A 21073-nucleotide genomic window follows, 5' to 3' on the forward strand; every position below is an offset into this window, starting at 1 on the left:
CACAGAGAAAATGCCTCACTCAAAGCGTGGCTGTTACGACAGCTGTCGTAAAGCGGGACTGGTTGGTTGCTATGGCAGCGCTGTGTGCCCGCTGCAAGACACTGTTCTTTAAGCTAAACGTAGCATGTGGACATCGCACACTTTTAGAGCCATTACGTTTCTGGAGAAGAATTTTGAGGCATGTCTGTGTCACAGAGCGATGTCGGACAGAGAGAAGATGGTGAGAAAGACGGTTTGAAAAAATTTAATAAGTACAAGAATCTGTGGAATTGATGCTGGCTTGAATTTAAAGTTCGTCTTCATGAACACATCCATGAGATAAAAGAAATGAGAAAAGTGAACTGCATCTTGTGCCCTCAAGAAACATGGTAAGAATTGAAAAATAAACATTGTGCTGTTCAAACAGAAATTTTAGTTAATCTAGACTTTCTTTTGTTGGAAAAAAAAGACTTTGTGGCGTTGAATGGACTTACACAAGAATGTAAGTGACTTTTTTACTATAGGGTATGTTATTGATATTTTACCATGATTTTCTAAATATTCTACAGTCTTTAGCTGTGGTTTCTGAAATGCTTTAACAGTCTTTTCGATCCTCATGAATTTCATGTAGTTTAATTGTTCTGAGTTGATGCATAATTTGGTTTACATTTAAAAGGAAAATCATTCCAGGTCCTACTTCCATGTCATTGCCTGTAATTTCAACATCATCATTGACAGTTCAAATGAAAGGTTGAATCTAGGACCATTTAAATATGCACTTAATTTGAGATTTATTCTTCCAGGAAATGGAGAAAATGTATCATTAGATACAAAATTAATTTGGTTTCTGGAGCCCCACAGGCCGTAGACCCCTGCTCCAGTGGGGTTGGCCCCACAGACCCCCTGCAAATTTTCCTCGGAATTCACAATTTTCATTTCACAGCCCTGAACATAGGGTTGCCCATTTATCTATTTGGCTCCTTCATTTCTTACAGAAGTATTTTTTTCCTTTTTATTTTTATTGTTGTTTATGCACCTATTACTTCTTACAGAGGTATTTTTTCCTTTTCTTTTTATTGGTGTTTATGCACCAATGACACTAGATCAAATTTCTTGTATGTGAGAAATTAATTGGCAATAAATTTGATTCTGATCATTAATATTGACAAACTGAACTCAGAGTACATCTCCATCTGTATTTGTATTAAACACTATTAATGAGCTTTTATGCGAACAATCTACGGTGCTGTGTTACGTACATATATGTAGGAGAAAGCAACTCCAAACAATGTCCATTCCTGATCCTCTGGACATGGCCTGCAGTTAATATAAGAATACAGAAGGGGATAAATGGTAAAAGAGGAAACAATAGAAACAAACAATGGTCAACGGGTGTGTGATGAGTGTGGGAAGGGAATGTCAAACAATGACTGTGTTCACAGTGTAAAAATATGTTTTATGATGTGCTTTACACCTTGACCAAATTTTAAAGAAATGTGCAGTTTTAGGATGTGACCTTTCAAACGGTCACTTTTTAACCAGTACTGCCTGAATCTTTTTTGTTTGATGTAAAACCGCTGTGAAATGTGTGAAGACGAGGATCATACTGTCCTGTGGGCCTAAAGCCATGTGTCAAAATCAATCATACAGAGACTCACAATCTAAATTAAGTACAACTCTTGCACTTACGTCTACATCATAATGAATTTTACACAAATGACTTGTTAAGCTACACAAACACTCAGCAGTCACCACTGCTGTTTGTTCAGTAATCTTTGCTTATTGTAGTCTTTATGGGGGCAGGTTATAATGAGACACAAGTTCATTTTGTACGACTGGCTTCCACCTCAGCAACGAGGAGTTAATTTGTGGAATATTTTGGATATTGGAACTGGGCAAAATGAAAGCATATATCATAATAAGAGTACTGATTAAGATTAAAAGCTGTGGTTTTTAGAAAGGAGTGTCAGGATCTGTTTGAAGTTGTTATGTTCATCTCAATGTTTTTGCATAAACTTATGCAGAGAGAAAGAGACAGACAGAGAGCAGCAGTGATCTGTAGGCTATACTTCAAACTTCCGTCAGGGACAGAATGCACAACAGTCCTCTGGACAAGTAGGCTCAAGAAGCTGCTATGATGATATTATCTGCTATGTTTAACATATTGATCTTGCTTGTTTTACATTAAAGACAGTCTCCCCACCAGCCATATATACTGGGCATACTATCTTACTTTGTAAAACTGACAAGATGTGGATAAGTGACATTTTTAAGCCCAACAAGAAGTCCAGTCACTGTCAAATAAATTTACATATTTAAGAAAATTAGTATATTCTTGACAAATGAAGAGAACCATAGCTGAGTACATGATTATAGATGCAAGAGAACAGCCCAGAGAGAACTGAGAAAGGGAAAGATGTGCATGTAAATGAGTGGATTTGATGCCAAGCAAGATAAATTATCTTCATATTAAAAGTGTTGACAGTGGTGAATGGTACATTAAATATCTGTTCTTAGAAAATGCTTAATTCAGTTGGCTGGGTTGTTTTCTGGGGCACCATGAGAATTTGTGAGCTGACCAACAGCGGCAGAGCCTCAGACTTTTTTCCAGTGAATTCTGGGCTTCATCAGGGTTCCATGGTTCAATTCTTGCATGGATTGGGTGCTAGGTAGGTTTGTGGAAACCAGTGACTTAGATGCCTTTGTTGACCAGCAGTGTTCCCATGGATCCTTAAAATGTCTTAAAAGTCAATGAATTTGTTAATCTAAAAATGTCTTAATTGATATTAAAATGTATTAAATCCATCTTTCAAAAGCCTTAAAAATGCCAAGACATAGGAAATAGGATTTTATTCATTGTTCTTTCTGATATTGCAGTTACAAATTTGAAAATAAATGGCAACATTCTGGGGCAGAGTTAGCCTACTTTTAAAGATGCTCAAGCACCCCTAAAAATTTTAAAATTTTTAAAATTTTAATTTTAAATTTTAAGCACCCCTAATATATATATATATATATATATATATATATATATATATATATATATATATATATATATATATATATATATATATATATATATATATATGCATGCTTCTATACTACCTTTTTTAAAACAACCTATTTCAAGCATTATGCCAAAATAAATATTACAAGAACACAGTAATTTGATCATCTCCCCTTCTTGGGCAAATGGTTCAGTCCACGAAGCGCGCCTACATTCATCTCTCTCTCTCTCTCTGTCTGCAACTGCGTCTGCTCTGGCATGTGTTTGTGTCGTGTGGTGCTGCTGCGGGTGGCGCTCATTTAGCAGAGGCGCTGTCCTGTGAGCGCTGGTGGTAACCTCACCCAGCCGCGCTGTCAAGTGATTGCCAGGCGACTGTCACATTTGCAAGCTATTTATTCACAGTTTATGTCTCTGAATGTGAAGAGCAAGTGCAACTTTCTGAAAAGTGCTTATTTTACTCACCTGGCTACCTATCGCAAAACAATCAATCAATTTTTTTATATAGCGCCAAATCACAACAAATAGTTGCCCCAAGGCGCTTTATATTGTAAGGCAAGGCCATACAATAATTACGTAAAAACCCCAACGGTCAAAACGACCCCCTGTGAGCAAGCACTTGGCGACAGTGGGAAGGAAAAACTCCCTTTTAACAGGAAGAAACCTCCAGCAGAACCAGGCTTAGGGAGGGGCAGTCTTCTGCTAGGACTGGTTGGGGCTGAGGGAGAGAACCAGGAAAAAGACATGATGTGGAGGGGAGCAGAGATCAATCACTAATGATTAAATGCAGAGTGGCGCATACAGAGCAAAAAGAGAAAGAAACACTCAGTGCATCATGGGAACCCCCCAGCAGTCTAAGTCTATAGCAGCATAACTAAGGGATGGTTCAGGGTCACCTGATCCAGCCCTAACTATAAGCTTTAGCAAAAAGGAAAGTTTTAAGCCTAATCTTAAAAGTAGAGAGGGTGTCTGTCTCCCTGATCTATTAGACAAATATGATTCAAACCACCGCAGCGCAGTGCCTTTAATACCTATGGCATGCTCTAATCTCTGTAATAAAATTTTATGGTCAGCAGTATCAAAAGCAGCACTGAGGTCCAACAGAACAAGCACAGAGATGAGTCCACTGTCTGAGGCCATAAGAAGATCATTTGTAATCTTCACTAATGCTGTTTCTGTACTATGATGAATTCTAAAACCTGACTGAAACTCTTCAAATAGACCATTCCTCTGCAGATGATCAGTTAGCTGTTTTACAACTACCCTTTCAAACATTTTTGAGAGAAAAGGAAGGTTGGAGCTTGGCCTATAATTAGCTAAGATAGCTGGGTCAAGTGATGGCTTTTTAAGTAATGGTTTAATTACTGCCACCTTAGCCTGTGGTACATAGCCAACTAATAAAGATAGATTGATCATATTTAAGATCGAAGCATTAAATAATGGTAGGGCTTACTTGAGCAGCCTGGTAGGAATGGGGTCTAATAGACATGTTGATGGTTTGGATGAAGTAACTAATGAAAATAACTCAGACAGAACAATCGGAGAGAAAGAGTCTAACCAAATACCAGCATTACTGAAAGCAGCCAAAGATAACGATACGTCTTTGGGATGGTTATGAATAATTTTTTCTCTAATATTTAAAATTTTATTAGCAAAGAAAGTCATGAAGTCATTACTAGTTAAAGACTTTACACACATATACTGTGTTTGTGACTACAAAACACAGTATATTGCTCTACAAATTAGTGCGTGCTGTGCGTGGTCAAATGTAAGATTGATTCGGTGGTTTTTTTTCAACTAAATCCTCTTGTCAGCTACTAAATGGTGCTTGCCCTTCAATCTGTGTAGCTTCCATTAACCAATCACTCTCCTACATCAAATACCATGTACACAGATCTGACCTTAAATCTGACCTTAAATGCTTAGTTAAGGTCCTTAACTAATATGCGTTTTTTTTGTTTGTTTGTTTTTTATCATTGTGACAATGAATGCAGCTTTTACAAGCAATGTTTTCACTCTGAAATCATGGGAAATTGTATTTCTGGACATCTAGATTTAAAAAATTTAAAACATGTGCTAAGCACCCCTAAAACTGGAAGTCTAAAATTGCCTCTGCCAACACTTACTTTTTTGTACAACCCCAATACCAATGAAGTTGAGATGTTATGATGTTCAAACTGAAAAACTTTATTGTTTTTGTGCAAATATTTCCTCATTTTGAAATGGATGCCTGCAACACGTTTCAAAAAAGCTGGGACAGTGGTATGTTTACTACTGTGTTACATCACCTTTCCTTCTAATCACACTCAATAAGCATTTGGGAACTGAGGACACTAACTGAGTGTCATGATTGGGTATAAAAGGAGCATCCCCAAAAGGCTCACCCATTCACAAGCAAAGATGGGGCGAGGACCACCACTTTGTGAACAACTGCGTGAAAAAATATTCCAACAGTTTAATGTTTAATGTTTCTCAATGTTCAATTTCAAGGAATTTAGGGATTCCATCATCTACAGTCCATAATATAATCTGAAGATTCAGAGAATCTGGAGAACTTTCTACACATAAGTGGCAAGGCCGAAAACCAACATTGAATGCCTGTGACCTTTGATCCCTCAGGCGGCACCGCATTAAAAACCAACATCGTTACGTAAAGGATCTTACCACGTGGGCTCAGGAACACTTCAGAAAACCATTGTCAGTTAACACAGTTCATCGCTAAATCTACAAGTGCAAGTTAAAACTCTACCATGCAAAGCAAAAGACATACATCAACAACATCCAGAAACACTGCGGCCTTCTCTGGGCCCGAGCTCATTTGAAATGGACAGACGCAAAGTGGAAACATGTGCTGTGGTCTGATGAGTCCACATTTCAAATTGTTTTTGGAAATCATGGACGTCGTGTCCTCTGGACAAAAGAGGAAAAAGACCATCCAGATTGTTACCAACACAAAGTTCAAAAGCCAACATCTGTGATGGTATGGGGGTGTGTTAGTGCCCACGGCATGGGCAACTTACACATCTGTGATGGCACCATCAATGCTGAAAGGTACATCCAGGTTTTGGAGCAACACATGCTGCTATCCAAGAAGCGTCTTTTTCAGGGACGCCCCTGCTATTTCAGCAAGACAACGCCAAGCCACATTCTGCACATGTTACAACAGCGTGGCTTCATAGTAAAAGAGTGCGAGTACTAGACTGGCCTGCCTGCAGTCCAGACCTGTCGCCCATTGAAAATGTGTGGCGCATTATGAAGCACAAAATACGACAACAGAGACCCCGGACTGTTGAACAACTGAAGTCCTACATCAAGCAAGAATGGGAAAGAATTCCACCTATAAAGCTTCAACAATTAGTGTCCTCAGTTCTCAAATGCTTATTGAGTGTTGTTAGAAGGAAAGGTGATGTAACACAGTGGTAAACATACCCCCGTCCCAGCTTTTTTGAAACGTGTTGCAGGCATCCATTTCAAAATGAGCAAATATTTGCACAAAAACAATAAAGGTCAATTTTAACATTAAATATCTTGTCTTTGTGGTGTATTCAATTGAATATATGTTGAAGAGGATTTGCAAATCATTTTATTCTGTTTTTATTTACATTTTACACAACTCAGTGAAAGCCTCTCATAATGGTACACAAAACAAAACAGCAGAACCAACAAATCTCTTGTTTACACCAGAATGCTCAGAACAGAGACATTTTTAGCTATCTACAAATGCTTGCATAATCACATGAGGAAGTGTAGCTTTAATGAAAATTGGCTTTTCAGGAAAGATTTGCAGCATGGGTTAAAGCAGTAACCATGTTTTTTTTATTATAATATCTATTTGGCCAAATTTGTCCCTTTCAGCCATTTACTGTATGTTGTTTGTGTTGTTGTTGTTGTCATCATCGTTGTTTTCCTTTTTTTGTTACTGTAGTGTTGGACTTAAATTTCATTCCTTAATGCCATTAAACAGTTGAAAAGTGTTAACTCTCTCTTGCCTTCAGCTATAGGAACCTTGACAAGGAAAGGGTGACTGACCTTGAATTCACGAACATTTTCAAATCAATTTACACCCTGATTGTGGGTGAGAAGCTGAGTGAGAAATCAGTGTGTCAGTCTGGGTTTGTGATGGTCTCAGAAGATCCAAGCTTTCAATGAATTCCTGGACCTCTCCATCAGAATTGTAACTGTATGTGTTTGAATTGTTAAACTTGTAGAAAGATTCACTTATCTTGGCAATTACATTTGTGTTTCCAGGTACTTGGCTTTGAGACTGAAAGATGCCTGGGAAGAGCTTATGAAGTCATGAGGTCGATGGACAGAGGTATTTGTCTTTGTCTTTGAAGGAGAATGAAGGTCCAAGTCTTCCTGCCTTTATTGTCATTGTACATACTGTACATACCTACAATGAACTTTGTCCTCTGCATTTTATCCATCCTAACCACAGTTAGACACCGTCTGACCCGTAGGAGCAGTGGGCAGCCACAGTCCAGTGCCCTGGGACCGAATCCAGATGGAGAGACACTTCCTTGGTCAGGGGCAGAGACAGGAATCAGACCCTAAATAAGTATGTTTTTTCTAGGTACTCTGCTAATCAGAGTACCTAACCTGGGTTGAGGATAAACTTTCTGATTTTCACTCAAAATGGACTGTATTCACTCTGTCTTCAATCAAATGTTTTCTGGATTTTGTTTTCTGGATTCTGTTTTGTACTTGTGCTCTGGTCACACTTGCAGAAAAATGTTCCACTTTGCTATCAAATGATCTGCTGCACAACATGAGCAGAGAGGAGATGATCTGAATTCCAGAAACGCATGTACTGTGTAGTACAAACTGAGGAAAAACATGCCTTCTTAAGTAAAAAAAAGAGTTTTCATGGTGATTTGTGATAATGCAGTAGGAGAAAAAGGAGAGAGGAAGGAGCAAAGAGAGTTGACTGTAGGTTTTGGATCATCTGTGTGAGCTGTGCCTTTCTGTCTAACACACTCCATATACAGTTCATATCGTTGTCACAACAAATATCCACAGAATATTTGTGACCAAAACACACATACTACAGAAAAACTGCATCGGTTAAATATATACAAATAAAAAAAAAAACAAAAAAACAATGGAATTCTACTGTTATTGTTTCTGTCCAGAAGAAATGATAAGAACCAAAGAGTTGATGCATACCCTGTGCGCTCTACACATCACAAAATAAATCTACACACAGATATACAAATGAGATTTTTGAATATGTATGACTTCATCATATGACTTCCATGTAACTTCATTATGAAGTCATTCATACGAATCAATCACAAATATGTTACTGTTCAATACATGCCTCAGATCATCCATCTAGACCTTTGGTTGTTGAGATATATGTACATGCAAAAAAGGTGTTTGGGCCATGCTATTGCTTTGTTGTATTTTATTTCATATCTGCCAACATGCGCCGTTTGTTGTGACCAGTGGGGAACTTTTTTCTTTTATCTTTTTGTTATAACCCTACATCTGATGGTTTCTGGCTGATGCAACCTTTGTAAAATGTCAGATATTTTAAAATATGATCAAGTATTTCAGGTCAGCTTTGAAGTGTAAAAGTGTGTAAATGTAAATATATTTTCACAATTAGGGTCCTGCCTGCTGCTACTGGCATGACACAAATACAATTTTTTTTCTTCCTGCAAATTTATATAAAGATGGGCCATTGTTATTTTCGATGGTCAAATTTTATTAGGAGAGATTTTATCTTAATAAAGATAACAGTGTGACAACATCACAGCCACACAAAGGATTCTGTGAACACTAACAATAAATAATTGTCATGTTATTCTGTTATTTGGAAATTTTCATGTTGGTTGTGGGAAGATTTTTATACCTTGTTAAGCCATCTGTCATTCAGAACACTGGACAGTATATGGATGCTCAGCTCTAACTTTTCATTACATGTTCGGACAATTTGATACACATTAGAATCTTCACTTAACGCACACAATGATACATAGATTTGGGCCGGATCAGTGTATCATGCTTCATGATAGACTTTAATCAAGTCGTAGATCAGAATTGACAGGCTGGTGACCACTGTTCTAAAGGATGTCCACCTGTAAACTGTAAGAACAAGCAATTTAAAGGAAAACATCCATCCAACCATCCATCCATTTTCTATACCCGCTTACTCCAATTAAGGGTCACAGGGGACTGGAGCCTATCCCAGCAGAAACCAAGGTACACCCTGGACAGGATATCAGTCAAAACAAAATCACAAAATATTATATAACGGCCCATGCACATGCTAGTGGGGTTGGCGTTTGGCTAAACATGGCAGAGTTTGTTTTGCTGGTGGACAACAATTTGAACAAGCTAATTGGCGGTGCTAATTCTTCTAACACACACCCACACACAAAAACAAATCCACTATGCCATAAACCATGAAGAGCTGTTAGGATGAAAAGATGGACAAATTATGCCCAATCAGTCCAGTCAGTTGATGCTAAATGCCCAACCCTTTACACTTTGGAATCTCAACTAGGGTTTCAATAAACATTTCAGATAGAATGTGCATATTCACAAAAATCTTGAACTGAATAGATGCAGCAAACTTTCAGAACACATAAAAGCTGTTTAACTGTCATTCATTTATGGCTTTAAATGTGTTAAAGGTAACATCAGCATTTCAAATGTTTAATATTTATGTTTCTTGACTAGGTGTTGAATAAAAAAAATGTTGGCAGATAAAAAAAAAAAACAGGTGCATCTGTGGTGGATTTGTAGCTGGAAATGAAAAAAATTGATACTGATGCTGAAGAAGATAAGTGTTTCTGTGTGGATTTAATATCTCTATGTTTCTAAACTTTAGCAGAACATAATGCATGTTAATACTCACAGAATGTACACAGAAGTGCAGCGATCAGAGAGACATTCACAATGAACTGGCAAAAGCAAAGACCACAAGGAAGTGTTTAAATACCAAAGAATAAAGTGGCAACAGGTGTGCAACAATCATGGTGTGGAACTAAAGGAGTGTGAGAAAAAACAGAACACAGGAAACAACAAACTGGACAGACAACAACTGGCACAAGAATAATAATAATAATAATAAAGAGACCAACAAAAGGTAACTAAGAATTAAAATACAATAACCAGCAAAACCACATCAGACAAGAAAGAAAACCCGGATATAAAAGATATCTACGAAGGTGACAAAAGCACAAACCATATAAAACTGATAATGATAACAACAAGGTGATAAAACGCAATAACAATCAGAACCAAACTTTACTCCAAACTAAAACCCAGAATATAACTGAACAAGGATGTGGAGCAAAGAATAAACTGTGCGCACAGGAAGCAGGTGGATGGCAAAGAGACTGACAAATACATCAAAGCAGGTGATCAACATATGTCAGACAAAGAAGATGGACGGAGACAACGTGCATGATACACACACACACACACACACACACACACACACACACACACACACACACACACACACACACACACACAGGATGACCAAAGACAGCGGTGCACACGGAGGAGGGAAGACACACCCACACACAGTAACAGGCACAGACTGGGGACAGGATAAAAGTGCACACAATGAACCAGGGAGACACATACACAGACACACATGCAGGGTACAAGGAGGGACACAATCACACGCACACACAGGATACACGAGACAAAATCAGGACAATGTATAAGGCATCACAGTCCAACAGACAAATAAAAACCCAAAGACAAGCAAAGAACGAAAAACCACGGCCAAACGGGCCGCCTGGCGGAACCGCAACATCAACGCTTTATGCAGTCATACGGGTATATATCAGCTTTCACAGCATGAACAAAACTTCTTTCTGTTAATGAGTTTGTACAAACGTGAAAATGTTTGTCCCCCATGGGTTGCAGAGGACAAGGTCAGGCCAGGCGGTTTTAATTAACCAACGCTCAGTTGCACACAATAAACCAAGCCAGGATTTTGTTTTTTATTAATAGCAAGAAGCTGCACATGTCATCACATCAAGATGAATCATGAACACACACCAGGCGTGAAATAATCCTCCATTGATTCCCTCCAGTGTCCTCGCATTTGCTTCTAGCAGCTTGTCTCCCGTCCTCTTTCTCACACACCCACAAATATCTATTTCGCTGATTATCAGCGCTCATTCGTGCTTTCATTTTATGATGCTCTTTTGTCTTTCTCTCTCTCTCTCTCACACACATACACACACACACACACACACACACACACACACACACACACACACACACACACACACACACACACACACACACACACACACACTCACTGCTGTGTGTCATTTGCTGCACTGTACTCTTTTCAATATCCTTTTCTCATCTGCGAGCTTGCAGCCCATTGAAGCATATAGTTTTATATCACAGTGCTGTTTGAGGTATCAGACCCCATCGTGTCCCTCAGCTGTTTTGTTAGACATGAGGCATCTCGGCACAGGGAGAGCAGCTGCCCCCTCTGTCATACTGTGAGGGGTATTTATATGATGAACTACTCTGACACAATGACAAATGCCAGTGCTCTCGTGACAAAATACACTTCACGTTATGAAAGAGCTGGAAAAGCTAAATGAACTAAACAAAATGAACATGAAGTTTTCTTTGTCTATCAACATGAGCCACTCCAAGCTTCCACTTTGCTCTGTGTAAAATTAGCTTTAAACATGCTTTACTGACAGATGTTTGCCTGCTTATGTGTGTTTTGGCAGCCAGGATTATTTCAGTTTACTCACACGACAGTTGCTCAGCTCCTCTGCAGACAGGATGATAGTGCCACATTTCTTCCCTGGAATCCCTCTGTGGTAGAATAAGAAAAGACAATTATGCGAGTGAAGAAAGACATCTTTTTTTTTTAAATTTGTCGACTGCAGCAGAGGTGGAACAATACGTACATTCGTACAAACTGTCACAGTACTGACGTTATGGTTTGTTACAGACAATACGAATTGAAAAACAAAATGTAATTTGGAACTACAACCCCAATTCCAATGAAGATGGGACATTCTGTAAAATGTAAATACATGTATACATGTAAATACAGAATACAATGATTTGCAAATCCTCTTCAACCTATATTCAATTGAATACACCACAAAGACAAGATATTTAATGTTCAAACTGATAAACTTTATTGTTTTTGTGCAAATATTTTCTCATTTTGAAATGGATGCCTGCAACACGTTTCAAAAAAGCTGGGAAAGTGGTATGTTTACCACTGTGTTACATCACCTTTCCTTCTGACAACACCCAATAAGCGTTTGGGAACTGAGGACACTAACTGTTGAAGCTTTGAAGGTGGAATTCTTTCCCATTCTTGCTTGATGTATGATTTCAGTGAACTGAATTAAATTGAATTATTGAGTGCCTCTTTTCTTGTGTTCGTCTCATGTCAGTTTTGCCTCTGTTGCACTAATACACTTTTGAGTTCCATGTTGGATTTTGTATCTTGCACTTGGATTTATACAACCACAATTCCAATGAAGTTGGGATGTTGTGAAAAATGTAAATAAAGACAGAATACAATGATTTGCAAATCCTCTTCAACCTATATTCAATTGAATACACCACAAAGACAAGATATTTAATGTTCAAACTGCTAAACTTTATTGTTTTTGTGCAAATATTTGCTGGGACAGTGATATGTTTATCACTGTGTTACATCACCTTTCCTTTTAACAACACTCAATAAGCATTTGGGAACTGAGGACACTAATTGTTGAAGCTTTGTAGGTGGAATTCTTTCCCATTCTTGCTTGATGTAGGACTTCAGTTGTTCAACAGTCCGGGGTCTCCGTTGTCGTATTTTCCACTTCATAATGTGCCACATTTTCAATGGGTGACAGGTCTGGACTGCAGGCAGGCCAGTCTAGTACCCACAATCTTTTACTACGAAGCCACGCTGTTGTAACATGTGCAGAATGTGGCTTGGCAGTGTCTTACTGAAATAAACAGGGACATCTCTGAAAAAGACATTGCTTGTGTAGCGCATAGCCTCGCTTCGATGTAATTAAATAAATATAGGAATGCTTTCTCAACAAAAACCTGAGGTTTGGAACTGAGGACAGAGACTGTTACATCTGGAGATAACCTTTGGAGACATTCCCTTGGGCCTCCACTGTGGCCCGACATTACAACAGAACTGTAACTCAGAGTTTTTCAAAGGAGCCCTTGCTTGTTTATCCCTTAAATTTCAGTCACTGTGAATTACATGACATTATAATTGCTTCACATCAAAATCTGAACTTCCCCAGGCCAGGAGAAACCACCTTTATGGCCTCACGTCAAGCCCAGAAACTCCCCAGACGTGCAAAGAGGAACTCTTTCATGATAAGACGTGGTCATAGCTTTGAGCCTTGACAACCAGCTATTATCTCTAAGTCTAAGTGAAGGAAAAGACCTTTGCTTAAAAAAAAAATGCATCAGTATTCTTTTATTCATATATAAACTTCTAATGTTGTCTGTGTTGCTTATTCAAGCAAATGCTTTGCATGTATTACATTTAATTGACATGTGTTCCTTGTAACTGATGTGTGTTAAATGTGATGTTTCTGACTTATCAATGTTTTGATAATGCAATATTCTGTTAACCAAGAGGTGTGTAGGATGTATTTAAGCCTTTACTAATGTTATATTCATCCCAAAAATGTCTTAGGACAAATAGTATATCAAAATAGTTAATGTGTTTAAATAGGAAGGAGGAAGAGGAGGAAGATGGCACCTGTGTGTTTGGCATGCCGTCAGCCCTGTCGCTCGTCGAGTTTTTTGCTATTTGTTGCTGTGTTTTTGCTCTGTGTGTTCTGCCGGGACACTTCAGCCTTGCTTGTGTATGGTCGCCAGTCTCTCTTGGACATTAATGCTCTTTATGAGCCGCTGCTGTCGTCTGGGTCCGGGCTTGGAGGGCCCCACCCTGCTCTGCCACCTGTGCTCTCCCAAGGAAGTTCACAGTAGTCATTGTGTTTGCTGTTTACATCCCACCCGATACTAACATTAGCACAGCCCTTAGCCTCTTGCTGGCCCATCTGGATGGTGTCTGTATTGTTGCTGGTGACTTCAACCAAGCATGTTTAAAGACTGTGCTCCCTAAGTTTGTCCAGTACGTGAAGTGTGCCACCACAGGGGAAAATACTTTGGACCATGTTTACTCAAACATAAAACATGCGTACAAAGTCACTCCCCTCCACCATCTTGCTGGAAGAAGAAAGCTCAGCAGCGACTCCACTTCCTGAGGGTGCTCAGGAGGAACAATCTGGAGAAGAAGCTGCTGGTGTTGTTCTACAGAGCCACCATTGAGAGCATCCTGACATACTGCATTACACCGTGATACAGGGGGTGCTTAGCAGCAGACAGGAGAGCACTGCAGAGGGTGATCAACATGGCCCAGAGGATCACGGGCTGCTCTCTGCCCATTGTGGAGGAAATTGCCAGCTCTCACTACCTCAGCAGAGCTGCCAGCATCATCAAAGACACATTCCACCCTAGCAACCACCTGTTTGACCTACTACCCTCGGGTCGATGGTACAGGTCAATCAAAACTAGGACAAACAGACTCAGGGACAGCTTCCTCCCCAGAGCAATCACTGCACTGGATAATAACAAACCACATTAATCTGCACTTTTCAAAGTTCTTTTCATTATAATTTACATTGCAACGAGATTTGAGTGCAACTCCAAAAGGTGCTTTTCCAAGGTGCGAGTGATTGTAAGCCAAATAAAAGATAATGAAATCTGACAAAATAAATTATTTAAATATATGTACAACTAAAATAAAATGTGGACAAAAGTAAAATGTAAAACAAGAAATATGTACAACTGTGGAATGATACTGCATGGGAAAATATTGCACATGGGTACAGATATTGACACTGGCAGCACCTCTAAATCAGGAGAACAGTGAGAGTCAGTGATCCTTCTGCTACGGCACCACTCGCAGTTCACATAAACACAGAGCCCCCCCGCTTTTACACGAATCTCTGGTTCGGGTAATAGCCTGACCTTTTTAAGGTTCGTCAAGTCTTTCAAATTTTTAAGAGAACTTCTGAGCGGAATTTTTCAAAATAATAGCAAATTTACAGAAAAGCGTCTTTCTTTTTCTGTACTTTACAACACTGCTCTTACAGTTTTAACTTTTTTCAAAATTTACAAATACTTTTAATCTGGCTCCAACAAACTTTTTAAAAGCTACTAGAACCCATTTTCAACATACACCTTCCACCTCTGTGGTCAAGCACGCAGATGACAGACCTGATTTCAAACTATCAGCCATCCTGTCGGTAAAACCAGCTGACACTGAAGCCTTGGGATCGAGGGTGAGACCTCTGGTTTAACCCCTGACCCAAGTGAGCTCACACTGTAAAGAGCCTAACACATCAACGACGGATGGGCGGTTCAGACTAACCACCTCTTCCACGGATCAGCTAAGTGACCCAGTTAAAGGTTCCAGAAAATGGGTTTTGTTAAAGTGGCTTTTTTAAACATATTCATATGTTTAATAATTTTCTTAATAATAATTGGCTTCAAATTTCATCACCAAATTCTAATCAGATTTACTTACTTAAAGTCTTTAAGCTTTATCTCACTACTTTCTTTCAACGTCTCATGAGTAAGCAAATTGTGTCCCTAAATGAACTTATTTAATCACTGTCCACAAAATGCCAATAAACTGTTCATTTGTTGTATACTCATAAATAAAATGTAAATATTTATGCTGTGGTTCATTTTGTGTTCAGAAGGAAAGCCTTGGTCAATCGTATCATAGAATTCAGACTTTCAGACCAGAGACTGATTAATTAAATTGTGACTGATTAGTAATGTTTAAAATAAAGTACCTATGCTTTAAATAGGTGGTGCCCTGAGGTAATTAGATATTATTCTAATTAAATAATAATTATTAAACCCTCAATTTGTTAATTATGTTGGTGTCCCATTAAATTATTCTCACAAGGACCCTGCATGGTGCCTGGGAGTATGCCCACCCAGTCTACATGTTTTGTGTACTTGGAGAAGGCGTATGATCGCGTAGATACGGGAGATACTGTGGCAGGTGCTGTGGGAGTATGGAGTGATGGGGTCCCTTCTCAGGGCCATCCAGTCTCTATACTCGCAAAGCGAGAGCTGTGTTCGGGTGCTCGGCAGTAAGTCGGACTCGTTTCCGGTGGAGGTTGGCGTCCGCCAGGGCTGCGCCTTGTCACCAATCCTGTTTGTGATATTCATGGACAGGATATCGAGGCGTAGTCGGGGGAGGATGGTTTCCAGTTTAGTTGGTTCAGGGTCTCATCACTGTTTTTTGCAGATGATGTGGTCCTGTTGGCTTCATCGGCCAGTAACATCCAACACTCACTGGATCGGTTGGCAGCTGAGTGTGAAGCGGCTGGGATGAGGATCAGCACCTCTAAATCTGAGGCCATGGTTCTCAGCAGGAAACTGATGGATTGTCTACTCTACTGGTAGGGAATACAGCCTTGCCCCAAGTGAAGGAGTTCAAGTACCTCGGGGGTCTTGTTCACGAGTGAGGGGACGATGGAGCATGAGATTGGCCTGAGAGCGGGCGCAGCAGGGGTGGTATTGCATTCGCTCTGCTGCACTGTTGTGTAGAAAAGGCAGCTGACCCAAAAGGCGAAGCTCTCGAGCTACTAGTTACCTCTGCCAAGGAGGTTATGTTTTCGGTTGCGTTTGTTTGTTTGTTTGTCTGTCTGTCAGCAGGATAACTCAAAACGTTTTGAACGGATTTTGATGAAATTTTGTGGAGTGGTTGGAAATGACAAGAGGAACAAGTGATTAAATTTTAGTGGTGATCCGGATCACGATCCAGATCCCGATGCTAACGCGTTAGCATGTCTATGGCATTTTCAATGTTAAAAGTTAGCATTAAGCAGTTGCAGCTGTCATCACGTTCGGGTGCATTTGTTTTAAATTGTAATATTTCTTACATTTATTTTTACCTCCGCCAAGGAGGTTGGAAATGACAAGAGGAACAAGTGATTAAATTTTAGTGATCTGGATCACGATCCAGATCCCGATGCTAATGCATTAGCATGTCTATGACATTTTCAATGTTAAAAGTTAGCATTAAGCAGTTGCAGCTGTCATCACGTTCGGGTGCATTTGTTTTCAAATTGTAATATTTCTTAAATTTATTTTTGTTTATATATTAATAATCTAATGATTATTATATACAATTTTAGAGAAAGAGACAAAAAGAAATAGATCACTGTGCCAAGGAGGGAATCGCTTTAGAGTCAGTGACCCTATGGCCTTGTTTAGAGAAGTGTTTCATAAATGTTAAAAAATTCATATATTTGCAGTTTAGTTGAACAATAAATTGAATTTTGTCTATTTTTTTTTTTTTTTTTGTCTATTCGGGGTTTTCACGTATCCCATAATCCCTTGCATGCCAGAGAGTCGCTGCAGTCAAAACAACATAGAGAATCTACACGATGACAATTGTAAATGAATATTATACTACAAAAATGTCATTTTTTTATGCTTTTCATCACGTTAATAAGAGACTGCTGCATGATACCCTTAAAACTTGCTAAAACAATTATAACAAAAAAATCTGTGTCTGCTACGTTTAATCTGCGTGGAATTTAATCAACGCAAACTGAATTTCAGACATATTATATATATTAGTCTGGAACAAAGAGGACAAACAGTGTTGTAAAGAACAATAATCAAGACGTTAAAGAGCAAACTTCACTTTCCCCCAGAACGACATGATCAGGAAGCGAGCGTAGCTCACATCAGCTCCCACTGAAAATAACGGAGAGAAAGCCTGTGATTCTCGCATGTTTACATAAAATAAATGCAATAACAAGGTCTATAAACCCAGAGAATATATTCACAAGAGTTTTAGGCACAATATAAAAATAGTTTTATGTTGCGATGTTAATTGTGTTGTCCATGTGCAGCGGTTAAAGTGAAGCGTGATCAGAGCGTATCAATGCAGTTCTCAATGTTACTGAGATCTCGCAGCGCAGCGACCTCTCCGAAGTTTTGTGGGATTTGAAATCTGAAAAACCTCAATAAGCACATGCAATATCAATATCAGTGCTCAGATGACAGTAGCTTCTGGGAAAGGTGCAAGTTGCAATAAACTGTGATGCCAAACGCTAAGGATACATGCTATCCAGTCACAGCAGATGAAACCTTTTTTACTACTGAGCAAACATCATTGTTAGACTTTTTTAGGTTCAATGATTCCACGGCGTGTAGCTGTTATGGCGTCAGTGACCCCATGGCCTTGGTGGAGGTTTGCACTCTCTGAGTGCTTCTAGTTATTCTTCGTTCCTACTCTCACCTATGGTCATGAGTGTTGGGTCATGACTGAAAGAACTAGATTGCGGGTACAAGCGGCCGAAATGGGCTTCCTCAGGAGGGTGGCTGGTGTCTCCTTTAGAGATAGGGTGAGACGTTCGGTCATTCGTGGAGCTCGGAGTAGAGTTGCTTCTCCTTCGCGTTGAAAGGAGCCAGCTTAGGTGGTTCGGACATCTGGTAAGGATGCCTCCTGGGCATATTCAAATATTGGTTTTCAAATTTTGCACGAGGTTTGGTCCCATACTGATTCAAATATCGAATGAAGATTTTTATACATCATAGTGAGATAGAATGTTTGCATCTGTTTTTTTTTCTTTTTTTTTCAATATTGAAAGTTACATTCCATTTGAGAACAGGGGCATTCCTTCTGTTTGAAATGATCAGAAAGATCTGGTTGGCATGTATGTGAACCATGAACATGATTTCAGAGGTTTCACAGTAATCTGGCAATCACGATGTTCAACAAACAAATAAGGATCAACAGGGACAAGGGTCTGACATTGGTCATTGCTCTTCCTCTGAATATTTGTTTACTTTCACCTCTGATGAAATGCTAATGTACTTGTTGTTACGTTTTAACTCGATGTTCCAGCCTGAACTTGAGCTTTTGTCAAGGGCAATATGACAGTGTTGGACTTTAGCTTTTTATCAGTGATTTTGTGACTGTAATTTGTTCTCCAAAAATCCAGCCTGTTTTGTACTGTCAGATTGACATACAGCCCTTCCTCATTTGTTTGAAGCCATTTTGATGTGTCTCTGTTTTTAAGAGGAAAAAGTAGATACTTTAGATATTATTTCTAATTAGGCAGTCCTTTCAGCTTGCTCATTACACTTCAGTGAAAGCAACTGCAAAAGTAGCACTGAGAATTTCCTTAAGATCAAATGGAGAATCTACATATTTTGCGTTAATTCTCCATCAAAGCTTTCATTTCTGAGCTAACTTATACTAGATATTGGTAAGTTCTATTATATAAGCAATGAGACAAGAGAGCATCAAGAGAATTAGCTCAGAAATGACGAAATAATGAAAGTTTTGCAGAACAAGCTGACATTTTATGTGCATGTGTGCATGCGTGTAAATGTGAAATTTAACAGAGGAAAAAATAATCTAATGGGGAAGTTATATTCCAGTAAAAAATACAATGTGCCATCATCTTAGTGTCTGACATTTCTAGATAAGAGTTTTCACACCTTAAATACATTTAGCCATTAGACATTTAAATTACTCTGATTGTGTTTGAGGGAATTAATTTGTGTTATTGCTGTTTAGACGGCTTGAAGGTAGGGCCAGTGCTGATGAAACAACTGGTCAGGGGGACGACTCACTAATCTATATTCACACCTCTGTGAAGAATGTGAGGAAAGAAGGTGGTTTGTTGCAGACACATGGGAGAATGTTACAAGGCTGTGGACACGGCTGTAACACTGTTTGGTATAGCCTGTGTTTTATGCACACCGCAAAGGATTTGGGCTTTTTTGCATGTGTTTTACACCTTTTAAAAATCTGAGGAGCGGACTTCCGCTTCCGGGCCAATGGAGTGAGCAGCAGGTTAGGGCAGCTCTATTGAATACATTGATTTAAAACGAACTAGACCAGAAAAACATAGACCAAACTGCGACATACTGGGCTAAAATAACCAACTGTCCGAAATGGCAACAAAAAAAGATACTCGGAAATATACACAGAAAACCATCCAGGCGACTACAGTCCAGGCCAGCGCGGACGAGCTTGACATCATGGCGGAGACCGGCCATGGAGAGTCCGCGATCTCTGTGAAAGCGCTGCAGAGTGAACTACAATCCCTCCGGAACGACCTGAAGTCATGCATTAAATCAAACGCCGACATGCTACACAAAGAATTACGTGAGGACATTTCTTCAATTCGGCAGGAGGCTAAAGCGGACAGAAAGGCGCCCCGAGACGAACTCTCCCAAAAGATAGAGGCGCTATATAACACTCATAAGCAGACAGAAAGTACACAACGGGAGATGGAAAAATCCTTAAGTGACTTTTCTGACAGGGTGATTTCACTGGAGAAGTCACACGAATTGCTGACAAAAGAATGCAAGAGTCTACGGGAGAAATGCAGCAATCTGGAGAACAGGAGCCGCAGACAGAACCTGCGTATTGTGGGAGTCGCGGAGGACGCCGAGCGGGGGAATCCTAGCAGCTTTGTAGCCGAGCTCCTACTTCAGGTGCTGGGGCAAGACAAGTTTGACTCACCTATTATCATCGATCGAGCTCACAGGACCCCTGCCCCGAAACAGCGCCAAGATGAACGCCCTCGAGCCATAATTGTACGTCTGCATTATTACACCCAGAAGGGAAAAATATTGGAGTTATCCAGACAAAAAGGACAGCTGTCCTATAAAGGTGCGCCACTACACATATTCCCGGACCTGTTTCCAGAGGTCGGCCGGCTCCGGGCGTCATTTAACCAGGTGAAGAAGACGCTACGTAATGCAGGGGTGCCGTACAGCCTGTACTTCCCGGCAAAGTTGGTGATAACCATGAACGGATCCAAACACTCGTTCACTGACCCACGGGAAGCGGAGATGTTTGTGAAGGACAACATAACAAAGAGGGATGCACCGGAGGAGACGTAATTCTCTTTTTTCTCCCCCTCGACGATTTTGAACTGATCAGCGCTATATTCCAAAGACACAAATTAAAAGTGGTGAGAGATATCTGTTCTTATAATTCTACTGCGAGAGCACAGTCTATATTTTATTATTACTTCTGTTATTAACACCTATGGTGCA

General features: G+C 39.6%; 1 protein-coding gene across 2 annotated transcripts in view; it reads right to left on the reverse strand.

Annotated features, from left to right (window-relative positions):
• Positions 1 to 21073, reverse strand: part of cpne5b (copine Vb) — a 573316-nt gene that overhangs the window by 185813 nt on the left and 366430 nt on the right. For both annotated transcript variants that reach the window (XM_034166971.1, XM_034166972.1), the window contains one exon: positions 11731 to 11794. In XM_034166971.1, the coding sequence (XP_034022862.1) occupies positions 11731 to 11794 (64 nt within the window). The remainder of the gene's footprint in view (positions 1 to 11730; positions 11795 to 21073) is intronic.

The sequence above is a fragment of the Thalassophryne amazonica genome, chromosome 3, assembly GCF_902500255.1.
Source record: "Thalassophryne amazonica chromosome 3, fThaAma1.1, whole genome shotgun sequence".
Taxonomy (NCBI): domain Eukaryota; kingdom Metazoa; phylum Chordata; class Actinopteri; order Batrachoidiformes; family Batrachoididae; genus Thalassophryne; species Thalassophryne amazonica.